This window comes from Mandrillus leucophaeus, unplaced genomic scaffold (genome assembly GCF_000951045.1).
Source record: "Mandrillus leucophaeus isolate KB7577 unplaced genomic scaffold, Mleu.le_1.0 Scaffold580, whole genome shotgun sequence".
Taxonomy (NCBI): domain Eukaryota; kingdom Metazoa; phylum Chordata; class Mammalia; order Primates; family Cercopithecidae; genus Mandrillus; species Mandrillus leucophaeus.
Genome location: NW_012106253.1, coordinates 1,020,233 through 1,042,666, shown reverse-complemented (window position 1 = coordinate 1,042,666; position 22,434 = coordinate 1,020,233). Strand labels below are relative to the sequence as shown.

Here is a 22,434-nt window from a genome sequence, read left to right as displayed (position 1 = left end):
CCCCATTCTGTTCTCATGATAGTGAATTCTCATGAGATCTGATGGTTTTATAACGGGTCTCTTCCCCCTTCGCTTCCTTCACACGGTCTCTCCATCTGCTGCCATGTAAGACGTTTGCTTTACCTTCTGCCATGATTGCGTTTCCTAAGGCCTCCCCAGCCATGCGGAACTGGGTTAGACCTCTTTCCTTTATAAATTACCCAGTCTTGGCAGTTATTTGTAGTAACGTGAGAACAGACTAAGCAACTATAGGCTTTATTTTCTTGCCAATTCTTTACAGAACTGTAAGGCAGTTGCTTCCTTCTTCCTTTGTAGATAGTCTTCTGTTATTGCTACAAACTGGGATCAATTTTTAAGCTTGAAAGTTACATTATTGCTGGAAGCAGTGGCTCATGCCTGTAATCTCCAGCATTTTGGAAGGCTGAGGCGGGTGGATCACCTGAAGGTCAGGAGTTCGAGACCAGCCTGGCCAACTTGGTGAAACCCCCGTCTCTACTAAAAATATAACAAATTAGCCGGGCATGGTGGCAGGCAACTGCAATCCCAGCTACTCGTGAGGCTGAGACAGGAGAATTGCTTGAACCCGGGTGGCGGAGGTTACTGCGAGCTGAGATCGTGCCGATGCACTCCAGCCTGGGCAACAGGAGTGAAACTCCATCTCAGAAAAAAAAAAAAAAAAAGAAAAAGTTACATTACTATTGTGAATAAGTATCTCTGCACTTCCTTAAGCCTTTTGCAGGCTATGTAACCCTTATGTTTTGAGAAGGTATCTGAAAAGTGAGGGCAGTACCTTCACCTTATACCTGCATTTCTCCAGGCTAAGTATCACCTGTTTACTATTTATTATCCATCCTTTATAAGCAACATATTGCAACAGTCTTTTCTAAAAGGATGCCCACTCGTGGCAGCACAGGTTCTGAAAATTTCTTCAAAATCAAGAAATCTGCTAATACATTGAGAAGTTGTGATGGAACACTCTCATTTATATTAATGTAAATCAGGAGAATTTCTTTTGGAGAAAAATTGGCAATATCCATCAGTCTTAAATACATAACCTTGTCCCAGTAACTAGACTGCTCCCAATTTATGTGCACATGTGCCAGTGTAGCATAATGTATGAGGAAAGTCAACTCCATCATTAAGAGATTGGTTAAAGATATTCCAAAAGCAGGCTATTAAGCAGTTACTGAAAGAATGGGTAGACCTATATGCACTAGTGTGAAATGTCCACATGTAAAGGGAAAAAAAGCAAGTTACAGCACATATAGGTCACTACCACTTCTAAGAGAGACATTTATACGAATGTGCTTTGAATGTCTGAAGGAGACACTAGAACTGGGTAAGAGTGGTTATTTCTAGGGAGAGGAACTGGGGATCTGCGATGAAGAATGGAAAGGAGATGCTGTCTCTGACTTTTGCCCTATTTGAATTTTTTTGTGATGCGTATGCACTTCCTTTTCATTGCTGATGGTTTTTTAAAGGCACCAGACCAGGGACTGTAAGTTACTGAGTAAAGAACTCGCTCACCGTTGGTGCTTTTCTGAAGGGGATCTGTGTAGCCCAGATACAAACCCTTGCGTGGGAAGGCTGTCCACGTACTGCTGGTTTACCCGTTGGACTTGTGTCTGTCCTCCCTAAGGCCAAATTTTCCCCACTCCAGTCTATATGGAAAAAATAATGCCTCTGTGTCTGAAGCCCTATTTCTGGCCTACAAGTGGGGCGTGTGGACACACGAGACAAATGGAGGTCTGTTAATGGTAGAACAACTGCCAAATAAATCATGCCTGAACACAGGCACAAAATGGAAGTTATCTGGATACATTTGCAAATATTTATATTCAGAAAGGTAGTTTTGTTATTTATTAAGCGTTTATTTTAAATGCCTCCCGAAAGGTCCTGGATGCCACTAGAACCTTTAGTTAGGACTGAGATGTATATGCAAGAATGGCACATATCAAAATATCTGCTCATTAGTTCAGATCCAACATAAGTTTTCCTTGAACCAGAAACTCATATTAACTTAAAGCACCCAATGGCACAGCATCCTCTAATTTAAAGATTTTAAAACAAAAACATAACCAGAAGACCCAGTTTCCAAAATTGCTGTTAAAGGCCAACAAATTAGCGGGAGGGAAAGAATAAAAAGGAATAACCTCTCTTAAAATAACAAATCTACAAAGTCCTCTGCCACAAAAGCAGATCTTTGTCATTTCCCATGAGATAATCATCACCTTGCTGAAAATGAGAAAGGCACCCTCCGCAGGCAGGGGGAAAAGACCCACTCACTGAAACAGCTTCTACTTGTTTTTACCATATATTCCAGGGGTTATGTGTGGGGGGCTGTTTTTACATTTATACAGTTTACATTGCTTGACCCATAAATAACACTTGGAAGATTAACAGGGCCATACTTGTAGAGTATTTACATAGCCCCACCATGCATACAGAGCCTTTTTTAATATTTGGGAAAAAAAATGAAAAAAATTGAATTTTCCATCACTAAGCAATATAAATTTGACCATCTACATTTATAAACCCTGACTAAAATACAAGCAATCAGTTCATCCATAAATTCTGGTTCCCTAGCAAATCTAGCACTGCAGCGTAACAAACAGCTTACAATTCAGGGATATAAAAATATCAGTTTTAAAATCTGAACTGTACAGTATATACATTAATATTTGCACCGTTAAATTAGGAATACACTTAAGTCTATGAAATACTAAGTTATAAATAGCAATGTTTTTTGTTTTTTTTTTCAATCTGTAGCTGGCGCTGATACAATACAATGTTTACCTGGCCAAAGAGGGTTGGAAGGGACAAGTTGGCCTCACAATAAGATGCACAGTGTTAGCTAGGTCATCGTGACTGGCATGCCTCACACCAAGACGGACTACCAAGACCTGAACCGACCTGACTTACGTAAATGACAAACACTATTGCTTTACAAAGGTGGCTGGAGTTCTCCATCTTCTAAAATCAACACCCACATCCAATCCCCTTGAGACAGCATCTTGAGTATTCCCTTGAGGATTGGAAACCAAAGCAGCTGTATGGATCTGTAACGCACCCGATAGGCACAAGATGTCAGGTCCACCTGGCACCATCCAAGGAGGGTAAATTGGAGAAATCACACCTTTCAAATGTTAATCTGACACGTAAACAGCAGTTGGGTTCTCATTTACATGGGCAAAGGAAGCACTTTAAACTATTTTCACAACTTTCCTATGGAAGAAAAGGATACGATTCAGATGATTAATGGCTAAGTTTTAAACAAATGCTCTCCATCACTACTTGGTTAAGAAATAATACAATTTTTGCCCTTATGTCCCTTTTTCTTCTTGGATTTTGTTGTCCTCTGACCAAACTGAGGGGTGGGAAGTGCAGACGGTGGACTAGAAAGGTCATCTGTATAGTAGGCAAATCTCTGTGGCCGGGGTTGAGGGATTGGTTGTCCAAGAAAATATCCTTCTTCTTCCGAGTCGGAAGAGGAGGAAGAGGAAGAACACCAGGAATCATCATCCTCGCCATAGAGTCCCAGAAACCGATTCATTCCTGGGTTCTGCAGGCCGTAATCGGAAGTGGCATGGGCGTACTGTCCATAAAGATCAGCATTCTGGATGTATGCTTGGATCTCCCGGGCACTTTTATTCTGTATAAATTTCTCATAGTTATCGGGGGTGTACAGCCTCAGTCTGTCCTTGGGAGAGTATTTTCTTTCCGTAACAAGATTCAGGGCATTGTCGGAGCGCGACTTTCTACTTCTCCTGCGGCGGTGGTGATGAGACCTGGATCCCCTCTCTTCAAAATGGTAGACGCGTCTCCGAGTCCTTTCACTCATCGGAGGCTGCCGGATTTCAATGTCATAGTTCCCATTGTCGATGACATCATCGGAAAACTTGACCTGCTGTGGTCTGGACTGAGACTTGGACCTTCTGAGCACTGGCAGATGTACTGGTTTCTCTTCAGGCAGGATTTTCTCTGGACACAACTCTGAACTTAGACTCTTTAAGGACTCTGCACTCCTGTGCAGCATGGAAGAGTTCAAAGTTCCCATATTGCTCATCTTCTCACAATCTTCTGTTTCCATCTCCTCAAAATTTTGCAGCGAATATAATGATGGCCTTGGCTTGGTTTCTCCATCCACCGAAGCCCCTAGAAGAGAGACCAAAACAAGATGTGTTTCTCAATCATCCTAATATTCAACAATAATTAGCAGCTCCTTTTTTCAAATACCCCATAATCCCTAGATTACGTACCTGTGATATTGGACAATGCCAAAGAATCCATCGAATCCCGAACACTTTGCTCTGGTTTCAGGTCTGACAGACACTCCAGGGAATCTTCATACCACTGTGTTTCATCATGATTATACCCTGAAGCCCCATGGTCCAGATCCAATTCCTGGAGCCTTCTACTGCTTGCAGGGCCTGGGTGGCTGCCATAAGCAGAATCACCCAGGCCATCTTGTGACTGTGCCCAGTACATATCAGACTGGTATTTTTTACTTGCAAGGCTCTGGTTATTTTGCTTTAACTCGGTCTGATTTTTAACCATGTTATCAGATATCCAGTGCTCACTGGCTCGAATATCCATCTCATTGGGCTGTGGCTGAAAGAGGCTTTTATCACCAAACTTGAGGAGGAGCTGCGTCATATAATCTTCATGATCAGCCCATTCTTCAGGGTCTTCTGGAGTTTCATGCTCTCCTCTGCCTTTCCAAAATTCTTCACTGGCAAAACTTGTTCCTTGCCTGGAGAGACTCAGATCATCCAATTTTCGAGAGAGGGTGTCATCGGCATTGCCTGAGAGGCCAGGAAACTTGTAGTTCAGAGCGGGCGATAAGAGGAGAGACTGTCTACACTGATCTGCTGACCGGCTGCTCTTGCCCATTCGGACACTTCTTCGGGAGTCTCTTGATCGAGCTGACTGAAATGCAGAGTCGGAAGAATCAGAGGCATGGACGTCTTCACCGAGACTGCACGTTTTTGAGCAGTAAATCTGACCCTGTTTGGGAAGGAAGGGACATCCCAACAAAGAGGCTTTACACTGGGCACAAGAAAAGCATGCTTCTGTGGCGTGCCAGTGCTGCCCGTCATAGGTCATCTGTGCATGGTCCACACCTGTTTTGAAAAGGACAGAATAAATAAGTTATGGTTTAATGCCTGAAACAAGGTATAAGGAAGAAATGAAGAAAATAAAGATTATGGGTATGGGGAGCCGTGTGGGTGACACAGATACAATTAATCCCCATTCTTTGTGGATTCTGTATTTGTGAATTTGCCTACTCATAAAAATTTATTCACAACCCCCAAACTAATATTGGCAACACTTTCATGGTCATTCACAGATGTGCAAAGTGGTAAAAATATGAATTGAACCAACACGCACTGATCCAGGAGATGCTCCAGCCTTTTGTTTCAGCTCTCATATTGTAGACAAGTGTCGTATTCCTGATCTATCTACTGCCATGTTTTCTGCGTTTTTGTGCTTTTTGTTGGTGAGTTTGCTGTTTAAAATGACCCCAAGTGTAATGCTGCCAGTGCTGAAATGCTGTCATGTTCCTAAGGGCAAGAAGGCTGTGATGTGCCTTATGGAGAAAAGACGTATTACATAAGCTCCTAATCTTGAGTATGGTACTACTGGCTGTGAATTCAATATTAATGCATCAACAATGTACATTCAATAAAGCAGTGGCTTTAAGCAAAAACACACATGAAACAAGATTATGCATTGATGGGTTGATGAAACTGCTGTGCCCAGAGGCTCACAGGAACCTAACCCTGTATTCCCCCACGAGCAACGGTTCAGTGTTCACTAATCCAGCGTTCGCAGTAACTTCACAGAACACAACTACTGTGAAAAACAAGAATCGACTCTCTGTTCATTTGTCAAATTTCATCAGCTGGAACATTTAAGATCTGTACATTTCACTGTATGTAAATTATATCTCAACTTTAAAAAACAGAAAAGAAAAAATAAGACTGTGGATAATTCTAGACAGACTAATGGCTAGGTGACAGGGCAGACGGGCTGGCTGTGGACTTACCAATATGTTCCCCACAGGTTTCACAGTACTCTGCATAGAGAGACTCAAAACAGCCACAGCAGAAGGGGCGGCCATCCTTCATGATATACCTCTGTCCTCCCAGGACCGTTTCACACTCAAGGCAGCAGAAGTGCTTCATGTGCCAATGGCGACCCTCAGCTTCTGTGCACTCATCAGCAAAAATTATCTTCAAAAAGAAACGTGAAACCAGAGAATGAAAGAAAATCATTAGGAACTATTTTAAAGGCCAAGTAACTGCATGTTTTTTGGGCAATGGACAGACACTGGCTCTTAAAAAAATCAAATAGCTAACTAACCTTGTTTCTTAGAGTCACAAGCTTAAATCTAACTTGATTTAGCTACAAACTAGAGCATAAATTGACAGTACTGAAAAAAGAAACTAAATAATAAATACTTGCTTCAACTTGACAAAACAGAATTCTATATTGGAAGTAATTCACTGGGTCATATTTTTGCTCCCCAGTAACATTTCCTTGGCATAATCTGGCAAAGAACACATTAACACGGAAATACTTTAGTGAAATAATTTGGTGTTTCAGTAGAAAGAAAAGTCATAAAAATGTCTGTGGACTCAACACAGTTATAGCTACACAGATGCTGGAATTGAGTGAACAGCATTTGTGCTGATAATGCTTTATTTGACCAGGTGGCCATCTCCAGATTAAGGACTCTTTATTTTTTTGAGACAGGGTCTCACTTGTAGCCCAGGCTGGAGCACAGTGGCACAATCATAGCTTACTGCAGCCTCAGACTCCTGGGCTTGAGCAATCCTCTCACCTCGGCCTCCTGGGTAGCTGGGACCACGAGGGCACAACCACCATGCCCAGCTAATTTGAAAAACATTTTGGGACAGAAATGGGGTCTCACCATGGGGTCCAGGCTGGTTCTTTTATTTTTACTTATTTATTTTTATTTTATTTTTTTTGAGATGGAGTCTCGTTCTGTCACCACACTGGAGTGCAGTGGCATGACCTCAGCTCACTGCAACCTCCGCCTCCTGGGTTCAAGCAATTCTCCTGCCTCAGCTTCCTGAGTAGCTGGGATTACAGGCACCTGCCACCATGCCCAGCTAATTTTTGCATTTTTAGTAGAGATGGGGTTTCACCATGTTGGCCAGGATGGTCTCTATCTCTTGATCTCATGATCCGCCCGCCTTGGCCTCCCGAAGTGCTGGGATTACAGGCATGAGCCACCGAGCCCGGCAGGTTCTTCTATTTTTGGTTTCCAAAATATGTTCAGTGGAGCACGGTGGCTCACCCTGGTATTCCCAGCATTTTGGGAGGCCGAGGCAGTCGAATCTCTTGGGGTCAGGAATTCGAGACCAGCCTGGCCAACATGGTGAAGCCCGCCTCTGCTAAAAATACAAAAAAAATTAGCTGGGCGTGGTAGCAGGCACCTGTAATCCCAGCTACTCGGGAGGCTGAGGTGCAAGAATCACTTGAACACGGGAAGCGGAGGTTGCCATGAGCCGAGACTGCACCACGGCACTCCAGCCTGGGCAACAGAGAGCAACTCCATCTCAAAAAAATTAAAAAAAACAAAACAAAACCAAGACCAAAACCAAAATATGTTCAAATAGAACATTGTTGAAAAAAAGTATCAAATAAATGAATGTATACAAATAAAAAGTTTACTGTCACACATGGAAGGAGACTAAGATACAACGAGTAAATGCAATGAGGCACCCTGGATTGATCTTGGATAAGAAAAGGAACATTTGTTACAAAACTAGGAAAATCTAAACAAAGACTATGGTTTAGTTAATGGTATTATACTGATGGTAATTTCCTAGTTTCGATACATATATTATGGTTATGTAAGATGTTAGCATCAGGGGAAGCTGGGAGAAGGGCATGCAGGACCTCTCTGTAATAGCTTTGCAATTCTTCTGTAAATCTAAAATTATTTTAAAATAAAAAGCTAAAGGGAAGAAAATTTTTCCTTTCACGCCATCATCCATTCCCACCTTCCCCCAGGGTAACTACTACTAATTTGGTATTTGTCTTTCCATACCTTTTCTGTGTATAAACAAATACATGTATCATACCGTTTTTTAAATCCTTAACAAAAAAAGACCATCTACTACATGTTCTTCTGCAACTTGTATTTTCTCACAACGCACTGAAGATATAATGCTTATCAAAGTACAACGACATCTGCTTCCCTTTCTATTAGGTAGGTGCAAAAGTAATTGCGGTTTTGACCATTATGGCAAAAAACCGCAATTACTTTTGCACCAACCAAATATAGATTACTTCATTGTATGAATGTACAGGATTATCTTTAAAACATGCACACAGAACAAAATCCAGGAAATTTTAATATTTTGCTTAGATGTAAACAGTGGAATATTGGCTTAATCTAAGCTTATTTTTCCCAGTGTGAAAGGCTGAACTTTTTTTACCTCGTCACATGCCGAGCACCGTGGTTTGAGCAGTTCTGCATGGTGCCTGCCACAGTGAATTTTTCCATCCTGATAAAAATAGATGAGGTCGACCAGCAGCTCATTGCACGTGAAGCAGACAAAACAGGATGGGTGCCAGCACACGCCAGGGCCCGCGCGGGAGGCGAACACTGCAACTTCACCTCCGTTTATCTTCAACCCACACTACAAACAAATGGGTTTGAATGTAAAAGGATCATTTTTTAAAGACGGGATTCTCAGGCTTTCTTACTTTAGGATAAATCTCGAATTTGTCAGGAATGTGTTTATTTTTGCCACCTCTGTTAGTGATTAAATAGCTCTTTAATGCTGGATTACTGGTGATTCTCCACTGTAAGGCATGTGTCTCAGACATACTACGACTGTTTCTAAGGACGGTGTAATGTGATTCACACAAATAGTGGTTTTCCTGTGCCAGCCTCCTGCTGGATACATTTCCTACTCTGAGAACTGCCAGCAAAGATCTGAATGTCTTCATTATGTTTCTGCCTCTTTTGAATACGAGATGTATCCTAGCACCTACCTCCATGCCAGGATCCTACCAAAGGCAGGATTTCACCCAATGTTTGCACAAGGGTGACTGACTCCTGCTGTCATACACAGCAGTGTAGCTAGTTACAAATATGAAACATGAACTGCTATTTAATAAAAAGCCAGGCTGTCTTCCTCTCACTTTTTGGAGGCTTTCAGGGCCCACACCTCTGCTAGATACTTAGTGGATAACCCCTAACTATCCACCCCATCCGCATCACTGCCACAAGCTACACATAGGAGAAGAGGCTGCCCACCTGCTCACACACAGCATGCATGACTGCTCTGGACAGAAGCTTAATTGTTCCTCTTCCCAGTGCTTCTTTCTTCCGCTGAGCACTGAACACCTGCAATTCTTTTTTCTCCTCTTCACTCAAAGACTGGCAATACCGCACCTTCACAGAAAGCAAAACAGAAACACCACACTGAGTGCACAGTCTTTCTCACCAGTTCTCCACTTCCAGAGTTAGGGTTTCAGGAAATAAAATAGTAAGTTTAGCTCGCCTGTGTCACACCTCCACGATTTTAAAATGACACCATATCCGAATTTTACAGCCTCTCTAGAAAAAGGGAAATGCAGCGTGAAGGAATAGTCTTTTTTTTTTTTTTAAATAAGAAATGTTTAATTGAAAACCCTTATCAGCACAGACATTAAAAAAAAAATAGGACATTAACCTTTCCACAAAAGGTTTAAACTTGTTAACTGCCACTTTTACTCTCCATTCTACATGCACTCAACTCAACTGCAGGCCTGAATGACCATAAAGCATTCACTCTGGATGCAGAGGCAGGGAAATCTCCGGCATTTGTAGGTTCCTGATCATTAGTGGGTGGCTGCAAACACTATAAAAACCAACGTGTGTTAAGTTGATTACACTGATACTCTTTTCTCTCTTCTCTCAAAGAATGGAAAGCTGTATTCTCTGGCCAAATTTTAACTAAAGAAAGGCAAAAGAGAGCCCTCACCAGTGAGGATTTGGGGTTTATGAGCAGCATCTCAATGCTTCTCATGCATTTTTTTCTTTTTTCTAATTAGCCTTCTTCCGGCTATTTTACCTCATTATCATGTGGTGGTAACTGGTACAAAAGCTGTTTAATCCGATGCTTCTCTCCAGGGCTGTTAACGTAAGGAACCTTTTCCTCTGGTAAGCAAGCAAAATAGAGCTGGATCTGCGTAAGAGACAGTAAGAATGGCATCAGTATACAGAACTGAGCATTTCAGCTCACTTAATCTTTCAAAGTTACCTTTCCCTAGGTACAGGGTTTGGCCTCTTGTAGCTAATAAGAAGACCAGCTGAGCCAACTCAGCAGAACTGCAAACCTTCAGATAACTAGCACCCAGCTGCTAAATTGCTCTTCAGGAATGTAATTTGTAGTGAAAATTGGGGACATCATAAATTATGCACCATAAAATATGCACATTTAAGACTACTCTTCCTGGTGCTGTGGCTCACGCCTGTCATCCCAGCACTCCGGGAGGCCGAGGCGGGTGGATCACCTGAGGTCAGGAGTTTGAGACCAGCCTGGCCAACGTGGTGAAACCCTGTCTCTACTAAAACTACAAAAATTAGCTGGGCGTGGTGGTGCACACCTGTAATCCTAGCTACTCGGGAGGCTGAGGCAGGAGAATCGCTTGAACCCAATCGCTTGAGCCAAGATCGCGCCACTGCACTCCAGCCTGGGGGACAGAGGAAGACTCCATCTCAAAAAAAAAAAAAAAAAAAAAAAAAAAAAAAGACTACTCTTCCTCAGCCAATCTTCCAACGGGTCAGCTAAGAGATCAGCAAGAGAGAGAGTCCTGGGTGAATTGTGCAAATTACCACACAGACTATGTGACATGGCACCAAATCCACCCAGTACACAAACACACTGAATTTGCTCTCTGAATTTTACACATCACAAAGACAAAAGCTGTTTAGCTAAATGTTGTAAACTCTTCTTTATCAGGTGCTCTCAAACATCAGCTTTCTTTGCTTCCATGTATGCTATTTTCTGAATACCTGAAGTCAGTCTCCCCAGGGAAATTGGAAAGAAGCCATATTGAGCTGTACTTTGCTCATTCTGAAAGGAAAACTTAATTTCTGCCTGTTTGTGTTCTGATATCTTTAAAGGAACATCCCTTAATGAGTACTGCAAAGGATACTGTAGAGCTGAGAAGGAATAAATGAAAAAAAAAAGACATGAGACAGGAATTTAGGGCCTGTCTACTTCAATACCTTAGTACCACACAAAACCTACCCACCCTAGATGTAAGAAGGGATTCTCTCTAAGTAGTTTGTCCAAATACTGCTTTTCTAACTGCTTCACCAGTACTCCACCCTCTCCCCATTCTATCAGCTCTAGAAGCTTTTTACAGTTATAAACACTTACTGAATGTCAGCTACATGCGTGCCAGGTACTGTGCTATGCCATGGATAAATAAGGATACCCTATTCTCAAAAAATCTCCCCCCCTACAGGAAACAGAACCCTAACTCAGAAGCAAAGCAACCACACACCCCACTGTCAACTTTATTTTCAAATGATGCCTTTGCTCTTTTAATAATATCACGTGATTTTCAACAAGTTAATCATTGTAAAGATATTGGGAAAAGTAAGTAGGCATATAGAATGTTCTCATCTTCCTTAAAATAACAACACAAAGCATAAAATTAACTCTCTAATTTTTTTTCCCAATCTCTGGTGTAAGTGACAGGCTCTTTTATATGCAAAGTTATCAAAGGTCCAATGTCTAAGCAGTAACACTTCAGAGGGTTTCTGATAGCTTGCCATCTCGCTTCCAAAGCAAAAGCATTGCTGAGAACTGGCATGGAAACTTTTCTCTTTTTTTTTATTGCCTTTTTGTTGTCACAGAAGTTTTTCAAAAGGTAAATTCCTCTCACTCTCAAGAGGGATTCATCCGAAATACATATAACCAATGCATATGTAGTACTCCGGATTTCATTCATTAGAGCAAAAATGGGATCCTTATGAGGCTTCTGGAACCATGGGTACGACGAGACTGGAAACTTCCATTGAGGAACTAAACATGACCTTCAAAAGTAAAACTTCAAAGCCATACAAAGAAGAATAAGGACTGAGGAGGGTGGTATTCCAGCATCTCAGTGATGTTCTATCCATTTGCAAAATAATGTTCTGAAGTCTGAACTCACACTGAAAAACAAAGAGTAAATATAGGATGATGAAGTTCCTACCTGCTCTGGTCTCAGGCCCGGGGGAACCCAGGCATACTCCTCCAACGCACAGCCAGAGTCATCATCTGATGTGGAACTTCTCTGACAGCCAAAGGCCAGCTTGCTCATTTTGGGCTCCATCTCCAAAGGCATAAAGTTTAAAGCCTGGTTTCTCAGGCACAGGACATCAAACAATGGCTGCTGTGGACAATATAAGAAAAAACAAAGACATCTAAAACCTGAATGCATGTCTCTTACTCTGACCCAGAGCTTTTACTGAATGCTGTTAACACACAGCTGGGCCCAGAGAAAGTAACCAAATTACTACTGTCACCACCCCCCAGCCCCCAGGCCCCGTGAAATTCAAAATTTAGAGCTATATAATTTGGTAGTAGTCCCTTTGCCAGCTCAGAATTTCAGAACATGCCACCAAAGCTAGTTTATTTCCAGGAGCCTTTAAAAGGTGCCTCTCTATAGCCAATTCCTTAGAAAAGTTCTCAAGAAAGTTGATGTGTTGACTTTCCAACTTGCCCACAAATCCTTGTGACATCCTATAAGTTGTAGAAGGAAGTGTCAGGGATCAGGCCATCTGCCTTGCCCACTACTATGCCCCATGAAAAATGGCTCAAGACCCCACTCGGTCCCCCGTATTTCCTAAGCAATTTTTCCAACTGAGGCAGTGTTGCCTTCTGAGAGTGGGTCCTCTCAGCTAAACTGCTTAGGTTTCAGGTTTCTAATTATGTTTTGTAAGACACTAAACTGAGTTTACACACAAAATAGAAATAGCACAATTAAATCCTTATACTGCACATTAAATCCTCAAGCCTTTACTAAGGGCTAGAGTCAGCCAGACATTCATCAATGAGCTCCTTCAACAAACAGTCTGAATACAGCACTATGTGAAAATAAAATCCAGCTTGGTGACTGTTAATGTTTAATTGCATCATAAGCAGGCATTCACTGAAAAGTTATGCAGTCAGTGCCTACTATGTGTGAAATGTCATCAGCCTGCTATGGGCAGAGAAAGATGTAAATCCTCCTCTGAATAAAAAGCCTCCTTGGATGAAGGGCTATAAAAGTGTCAAGACAACATTCCCTGCCCTACAACCCAGGACCTTTGCTATTACCGTTTATGTTCTTTGTCTCTTCTGATTCTTAAAAATCATCCCTCATCCCAGGGCACAAAGAAAAAAATAATAGTATCAGAACTTTCAGAACCAGATGGAGAGATGGAGCTTTTTTATACCTGGCCCTTTCACCCACAAAAAAATGGTGTAAAAAAAGAAAATTACATATAATTATCCCAACTCAATCATTTTAGAGAAAACAAGGTTCCAGAAAGTCAAGAGACTTGTCCAAGGTCATATGGCTAAAAGCCAGAGTCTAGTCACACATACACACTGACATGTCAGACTTCCAAAAATTCTTCTGCCTTAATAAACGTTCTTCCATCTCAGGAAGGATATCAAAAACAAAAAAAAAAGTTTTCATTTGCTTAAACAAGTAGGAAAGGCAGTGAAAACCCATACACTTTCAGCCTGAGACCAAGTCATTTTTCAGCAACTATCTCAATTCAACTCTAAATGCTAAGAGTGTTAAAAAATACTACCTATTAAAACCTTTGATTATTGGCCGGGTGAGGTAGCTCACGCCTGTAATCCCAGCACTTTGGGAGGCTGAGGTGGATGGATCACAAGGTCAGGAGTTTGAGCCCAGCCTGGCCAATATAGTGAAGCCCTGTCTCTACTAAAAACACAAAAATTAGCCAAGCGTGGTGGTGGGTGCCTGTAATCCCAGCTACTCAGGAGGCTGAGGCAGGAGAATTGCTTGAAACCAGGAGGCGGAGGTTGCAGTGAGCTGAGATTTTACCCCTGGACTCCAGTCTGGGCGACAGCGAGACTCCATCTCGAAAAAAATAGAATAAAATAAAACCTGATTAAAATATTTGGTTTCTCTTTTATAAATGATAGGACATTGAGAAAATTAACATTGTAACAAATGAAGGGCAAACGCCTCATAGCTACAATCTATATTAGCAGTAGGAGCAATGCCACACATATATTATTTCAACTAATAAATTTAACTTGCATTCACCCTGAACAAAAAGTGAAGATGACCTCATTTCCTACACTACCATTGGGAGGTTATGACCTTTTAAACAAGGCATCATTTCACACAGGTGCAACTCATTCATGTCTTGACTAAGGAAAGGCTTTCTAAACATAGGCGTATTCCTCTGACTCCTCAATAAAAAAGGATGTGTTAATGAGTCAGAAAATGTCTTGGATATTTTGAAAAAACTACTCCCACATGTCAAAGGAAGGGAACCAGAGGTTAAGAATTTAATTAGTAACTCTAAAACTCCTACCAGGCGCATGAGTGCCTTCAATGCAATTTAACCCAAATCATGAAAGATGAACATCTGCCCCCTGCTAAATCAGGCTAAGTGGGGAGACACTAAGGTATTCGCTCTGCAGACTTACAAAGAACATAAATATTCAATAGAACCTAAAAATTAAATGCCACTGGATTATAAAACAAGAGAAAACATCACAAATTAAGACAAGCCATGGATTTTCCAAGCTAGCACAAAGATACCGATTGCCGAAGATTTGAATTACTTTTACAGCTGTACTCCCTGATTAGCCTTTTGTGAAAACTGTACAGTAAATTACTATCCTAATCAAGGTAAATCAACGTTAGCACGACATGCCACAATCCCACCATCCCCTCCTCCCAATCACCTGGAAGTTCTGGCCACATCTCAAACTTAAAATTCCCACAAGTTCATTCCAGCCTTTCAACAAATTACATTGAGGACTGACTGTCATTCATGCACAAAGTAAAGAGCCCAACTGAAGAACCATGAGTGACGATATCCTTTCCATTATAGGCATGGCTTTGTGTTTCATTTGTTAGTAGACAGTTAACTTACTTCTCCATGCCTGGCTGGTACCATTAGTGTTACGGCATTTAATCACTCTATCAAGCAACCCACTGTAAGTGGTGTCTCATTTAACAGATGGGGAAACTGAGCCTCAGAGCAATGTGCCTCAGGCTAGACTGTCCAAGGTCAGTAAGTGGTCTTAGGATCGGTCTTGGCTGTGATCCTAAACCCCTGCAACCCCAAGCTGCCTCCTGTGGGGAGTGCTGATGGAGCCAATTCCCTTTTCTTTAGTGAATCAGCCAAGCTACTGCGCTGCAGACACACAAAATGACACAACTGGAGGGTAGTCCACTTCACCCACAGAAGGCATTTGAAGGATATACAGTCAAAAAGGATTGTAAAAATTCAATGGTCTCATGAGCACTTGGTTCAGAGTTTATTCACTGAGGTAAGTTTTTCTTTTTCCTTTATATCAGAGAGTATTTAAAATGACAAAACATTACATTTACTGGCAAGTTCTCAGAGCTCATCAAAACACAAACATTAAAAAAATGTTGGCTGGGCGCAGTGGCTCACACCTGTAATCCCAGCATTTTGGGAGGCTGAGGCAGGCAGACCACCTGAGGTCAGGAGTTCAAGACCAGCCTGGCCAACAGAGTGAAACCCCCTATCTACTAAAAATATAAAAATTAGCTGGGCGTGGTGGTATGTGTCTGTAATCTCAGCTACTCAGGAGGCTGAGACAGGAGAACTGCTTGAACCGGAAGTTGCAGTGAGCCCAGATCACACCATTGCACTCCAGCCTGGGTGACAAGAGCAAAACTTCGTCTCAAAAAAAAAAAAAAAAACAAAAGTTATATGGCATGGCCTCCACTGGGACCAGGCTGTGTTAAGAGTCGCGACATCATCATTAGCAACTTCTTTCTTCTTTTCCTTTCTTTTTTTGAGTTTTGCTCTTGTTGCCCAGGCTGGGTGCGATCTTATCTTACTGCAACCTCCGCCTCCCGGGTTCAAGCAATTCTCCTGCCTCAGCCTCCCAAGCAGCTAGGATTACAGGCATGCGCCACCATGCCCAGCTAATTTCGTATTTTTAGTAGAGACGGGGTTTCTCCATGTTTGTCAGGCTGGTCTTGAACTTCTGACCTCAGGTGATCTGCCCACTTCGGCCCCCCAAAGTGCTGCGATTACAGGCGTGAGCCATGGTACCTGGCTTCTAGCAACTTCTTTACCTGATAACACAAAAACTTCAATTTAGATTTTTCTTTTTCCTATTTATCTGTCACCCAGGCTGGAGTGCAGTGGCTCACTGCAGCCTATTTACCTCCCAGGTCCAAGCAATCCTCCTACCTCAGCCTCCCAAGTAGCTGGGACCACGGGCATGTGCCACTACACCGAAGTTTTTTGTTTTTGATTTTTGTAGAGATGGGGTCTCCCTATGTTGCCCAGGCTGGTCTCAAACTCCTGGACTCAAAATATCCTCCTGCCTCGGCCTCCCCAAATGCTGGGATTAAAGGTGTGAGCCATGGCATCTGACTTTATTTTTAAAGATTGCTTGTACTTGCCAAGAGATCCTGAGAGTCTATTCTTAAGTATATCAGTCGGGTGAAAGCAGTGGCAGCTAAACATAGTTCTTACGCTTGTAAAAAGTTACACTAAAAATTATGAAAATGTGGCTGGGCATGGTGGCTTATGCATGTAATAATCCCAGCACTTTGGGAGGCTGAGGCGGGTGGATCACCTGAGGTCAGGAGTTTGAGACCAGCCTGACCAACATGGAGAAACCCTGTCTCTACTAAAAATACAAAATTATCCAGGCATGGTGCACACCTGTAATCCCAGCTACTTGGGAGGCTGAGGAAGGAGAATCGCTTGAAGCCAGGAGGTGGAGGTTGCAGTGAGCTGAGATCATGCCATTGCACTCCAGCCTGGGCAAGAAAAGCAAAACTCCATCTCAAAACAAAACAAAGCAAACAAACAAAAAAAAAAAACCATACACACACACACACACACACACATATATATGTATATGTGACCTCACAATATCCCTTCCTTAGGCATTTAAATCACTATATGGTATTTACTTTGGCAGCACAGAAGGAAGAAGGGAGCCTGGCCATTCCTTCTGCTCGGGGTCATGGCTGAGGTTCTTCCTGAGGATACCTAATCATGGCTGTATGTAGTCTGCCAAAACATCATGTTTTAAGCCAAGCATATGAGACCACAGGTAAATTAGACCTAATAGAAAAATTCTGATAACTTTATTTTCAGGTATTGTCTCTTAAGGTTGATGACATGAAAAGGGCAGAATCAGGTTTAAAACTAGTCTGCGTTATAATGGAAATAGAACTATTCAAAGTTGGGGTTATGAGAGAAACTTTTTTTTTAATGATGCTGCTTCTTTCTTTTGTAGAACCATGCTTAGATGAACTAACAGTGGCCCAGCCCTATACTTTTTTTTTTGGTAAAATTTTATTTGGGCATTACTTTAAACTTCCAAAAAGTTGCAATAGTAAAAGAACTCTGATAGATCCCTTACCCAGACCCACCAATGGTTTACATTTTGCTCCATTTGCTTTTGCATCATCCTCCTCCCTCCCTCTTCCTCTCTCTGTCTCACATGTATACACACTTCTGTGGGATCCATTTGAGAGTGTATTTTTTACATTCTTTTACCTAGCCACAGCTCAAAACATCAGTATTCTTGACTATTCTAAGGCAGGCTTATTGTCTTGGTCTTAAAATGTTGTAGCGACCCTAATCATAAATGAATGTCAACTATGCATTAACCAATCCTGTGCGAAGTTTGGAAATAAATCAGTAGGCATCCTATTTCTCCAGTGTCTCTCTATAATTTTGAATGTAAGTAAACCTCATAAGGCAGGAGAAAAAAAAGCAAAACAGTTTTCAGAGATGGGTTTGTTCAGCTTCCAAACAGTCTGACCATTAAGGAGGTGTGTGGAGGGCACAGAACCTTTTAACAGCTACCACCACCATCAAAGATGGCAATGGGAGGGGGTGGTCAAGCACAAGGAACAGCTGTTAAAACTTAATTCTCTAGCAGGTTCATGAGTTCTTCGCAGACACTATTTTGAAGACTAAAAGCCTACTATCAGAGTCCAGTAGAGAAACAAATGTCAAACAGAAAAGAAGGGTATGGTCACAAGGGAGGTGAGAAAGAAGCCCAAGGTCACATAGAGAGAGCTGGGATACTTTTTTTTTTTAGAAAGGCAAGGATTATCATGGGGCTATTCCATGCAATAGAAAATGGAACAGTCCATTTCCCTCCTTTGTCCTTTCTCTTGCCTCTTCCTTCAAAATAATTAAATAGCTATTTCTCACCATTAGCAACAAAGTCAAACAGCTAGCAGATGTACGACTTCTCAATCATCATTGTCGAGAGAATATCTGACCCAAAGCATAAGGGCTAGACTTAGGAAATGGAATCTGACGCTCTCAGCATTCAGTAAACTTGGTCCTGATGTCTTCAAAGCTTTGACAAGTCAACACACATCTTGAGACCTGATTTTTTAAAAATAGAAAAGACAGAAAACAGAAAAGAATTTCATGACCATAAAGAATTAAAGCTCCTATTGCAACGTACCAATTGGCATTGCTGCTTCCACTGGGACCAAACAGACTTTCTTGAAGCTAACCAGTGACAAATGGAATTGAAACAATATGTTAATAACAAAACCTGAGTTTCATCTTCTTTTTGAGCTTGGGAGGGCTTTAGCCTTCTGAACAGCAGACAATTTTGCCGAGTTATTGGCCAACATTTCCAGCTGCTTTGGAAGCAGCTTCTAACCAGTCCCCGCATAAAACCGCCAACACATACACGTAGCATGTGTGCGTGCACACATTCGCACACAGCATGTGTAGTGGTCTATGGAGCATGGCAGTTTTTCTAGTTGCCTTAGGTAAAGCTTGTTCCCCAAATTCGAGTATGGCCTCATTCATATAACATAGTGATATAATGAGGGGTTCCTTTGTGAAATTTACTTCTAGATTCATTCACTGCATTCATTAATTCATCCTTATATTTACAGTTGTTATTGAATGGTGTGGGGAATGTCAAAAGAAGCCAACTGACATTTATTCCATTAAAAGCCAGATCTTAAAAAGAAATGTAATGGCCAGGTGCAGTGGCTCACGCCTGTAATCCCGGCACTATAGGAGGCCGAGGTGGCCTTGAGGTCAGGAGTTCGACACCAACCTGATCAACATGGTGAAACCCCATCTCTACTAAAAATACAAAATTAGCTGGGCATGGTGATGCATGCCTGTAATCCCACTACTTGGGAGGCTAAGGGAGGAGAATTGCTTGAACCCGGGAGGCAGAGGTTGCAGTGAACCAAGATCGCGCCACTGCACTCCAGCCTGGGCAACAACAGCAAAACTCCACCTAAAAAAAAAAAAGAAAGAAAAAGAAAATTCCATTATTCATCTCCTTGCTTTCTTCCATGGTGGCACATATAAAAATTATATGTGATTTAGCCTTTGGTTGACCATTTGTTTTCATTTTGGGCACAGTAGAAAACACTGGCTTCAAGATTCAAGAAACAGAACGGCCCCTGACCCATAAATGTATGACGACTAGCAAACTTTTTGGAGGTTTTCCTCCCTGCCCTCATGTTTTCATCCCTGCTACTTGTCTCTCCCTGCCTTTCCCTTTTGCCCACAACCAACAACCTCCAAACCTTTTAAAATGTGTTGCTTCCAGTATTAGGCAACTATTCTTTGAAAAAGTTTGTCTAAAAATACATAGAAGCTGGGCATGTGCCTATACTCTCAGCTACCTGGGGACTGAAGTGGGAGGACTGCTTGAGACCAGGAATCTGAGACCAGCCTGGGCAATACAGCAAGACCCTGCCTCAAAAAAAAAAAAAAAAAAAGTATATGTAGTAATTACGGCATGGACGAGGGCTTAAGCACTTCTCCTATAAGCACAGTAACCACTGGTGAAATAAGATAGCATACAGTGTGAGAAGGTGTTATTCAAACCAAAGAGAAAGTTTATTATTTTGTTATGCTATTTTGGCCACTTGGGGATCATTTCATCTTCTACTGGTCTGTATGCTGCTTCCAGGATAGCTAAGGATTATTATCTTGATTGACCTTGACATATACATAAACGAGCCATTACTATGTTTCTATAAAGAGCTTAATAAGTCAGCACAGTATATGAAGGTCCAGAGGCAGTGAAGAGTGGACAGTTTTGCTAGAAGATAGATTCTTCCAAAGAAGCAACAACAGATGGCAATGGTGTCTGAATCCTATTTTCAAGAATTATACATTTCAGGCAGAAAACTGTGGGTTTATCACTACAGGCAACGGGAAACTGCAAAAGACATGAATGGAGACTGCCACAAGATACTTCTGGGTCTTAAATATTAATATGGTAGTGATGGTCGGGAAAAAGATAAAGAACCCAAGAGGGGCCAATTAGTACACTGTCCCTAAGCAAGCCTACACATGGTGACTTGGGAGGAAAAGTAAAAGGAACTAATAGGAAAGGAAGAAATTGGGCCAAAGACAGTTTTGAGTATTAGGTGATTGACATACCAATACATAAGTACCTCAGGGCAACTCAGAAGGGGAATGAGGATTTGAGGGATTTGAGGAGAATGAGTTTAATCAGATACATATTGAGGCTGTAACTGTATATCAAGTCTGGTATGATTCCTATTATTCATAATTTTCTTGAACCAAGTCACCAAATCAAAATCATGCAAATAGAAAACAGTAATTGTCAGGGCCTGCCATTGAAAATGAAGTCTAAGGTCATATCCCTAATTACAATTTTTTCTCCAGCGCAATCCCACTGTAGTTCCTATATGAAGACTACCATGGCATTGTAAGATCCCTATGAAAAGGTATTTCTTGTGTGAACATGCCCAGGGAAGTTAGAAATCCTTTGATCACCAAAAGCCAGAACAGATACTGATTTGTGAAGTCAGTTAGGCCAACATTCCCTAGGTGTCCCCCACTGCTAAGTGCCATCCGTGGGCTACAAACTGTTTAACAGCTTCTTTGTTAAACTGCTTGTTAACAAGGCCTTAGTGCATGGAAGATGCAGATCACGGGTTCTCCATTCAAAAGCTACTCCAATTCTGCCCGGCTACATATGCAGGTGAATTAAATTTAACTACAGACTAATTTAGCAGTACAGAAACACATCACACATCCATTCTTTTCAAAATACAAAATATACCACCGTTTTGGATATACACATTTCCTTGTTTATGATGTCCTTAACTTCAATCGAGATGTGAATGTTATAGTAAAAGAGACACTAAACTGTCATTTCTTTAAAGTTTTCACACACTCAAAGAGCATTCAGTGCTTACCGCCTACTAAAGACAAAGTCACTGCCAACAAAGCCCAATTCAATTTCACTTATTTGAAAAGTAAAAACATAATGAAGTTATCAGAAGATATTGTTTATGAAACATTCCTTTACTAAAAGTTCTCCATACAATTAGTGACATTAGGCCATATGCCCTTTGGTATTTTCCGTATTTTCCAGGTGAACCTCCATCCAGTTTGTACATTTCCCAACAGCTGAGTGGGCTGTCACGCACCACCCAATGGTCAAGAAATTATCCATTTTTCCAAGAGGAAATGTGGAACTCTTTCAAAGCATTCTAATTTCATGCACAAATACATTCCATGACAGTAAGAAACAAAAGAAGGAAACATGACGACAAAGCCTGGTCCTTCGCCAGCCGGCGCTTCTAGAGTCAGGTTATCCACACACGGGTATGTAAAGACAAAATCCAAAATGCACGCCGTGGAACGAGGGGCACTACACAAGGCGCTGCTCTAATGAGCCCATTATTTTCCATAATGGGGGATGCAGGTATTTTCTCAAAATCGTGTTCCCCTTAGTCTTCTATTGATTTTTTGGATTTCTATTTTCAACAGTGGCCCGAGGAAACAGCAGCCCGACTTGACTCCAATGTACACACAGACTCAGGTTTCGCCCCGTCACCTGTTGGCTCCTGAACAACACTCCTCTTTGTGAAACTTACAGCACTCATTTGAAACAAGTTTCCAGAGAAAACACTTCAAGAAAGTGTTTGAGAAATCACAAGACTCGAGTTGTAAAAACAAATTCCACACATAGCCTGGCTTATAAGGACATAGACTAACGGGACCGGCCGAGCTTTTAAAAACGGGGCTGGAGGAAGCGGGAAGGAAAGGATGTCACCCTACTTCGGGAAAACTCAGCCGGCCAATTCTTGATGGGGCTGCCAGTGATGGTGCAGGGGGTCCCCTGGGTCGTCCCCATCCCCGCCGCCGCAGCAGCAGAGACGCCTCCGAGCGGGCGT

At 41.8% G+C, this 22,434-nt stretch overlaps 1 protein-coding gene across 3 annotated transcripts in view; it reads right to left on the bottom strand.

Moving 5' to 3' along the window:
• Window positions 1-1,850: 1,850 nt before the first annotated feature.
• PRICKLE1 (prickle homolog 1 (Drosophila)) overlaps window positions 1,851-22,434 on the bottom strand; it is a 21,715-nt gene continuing 1,131 nt past the window's right edge. Inside the window, exons 1-8 of one of the 3 annotated variants that reach the window (XM_011999058.1) lie at window positions 22,319-22,428; window positions 12,238-12,417; window positions 10,101-10,214; window positions 9,302-9,439; window positions 8,475-8,678; window positions 6,050-6,236; window positions 4,260-5,123; window positions 1,851-4,155 (exon numbers count right to left, since the gene is read on the bottom strand). In XM_011999058.1, the coding sequence (XP_011854448.1) occupies window positions 3,299-4,155; window positions 4,260-5,123; window positions 6,050-6,236; window positions 8,475-8,678; window positions 9,302-9,439; window positions 10,101-10,214; window positions 12,238-12,369 (2,496 nt within the window). In that variant the 5' untranslated portion in view covers window positions 12,370-12,417; window positions 22,319-22,428 and the 3' untranslated portion in view covers window positions 1,851-3,298. Of the gene's footprint in view, window positions 4,156-4,259; window positions 5,124-6,049; window positions 6,237-8,474; window positions 8,679-9,301; window positions 9,440-10,100; window positions 10,215-12,237; window positions 12,418-22,318; window positions 22,429-22,434 lie in introns of those variants that run through there. The other 2 variants (XM_011999056.1, XM_011999057.1) reach the window with 2 other exon arrangements.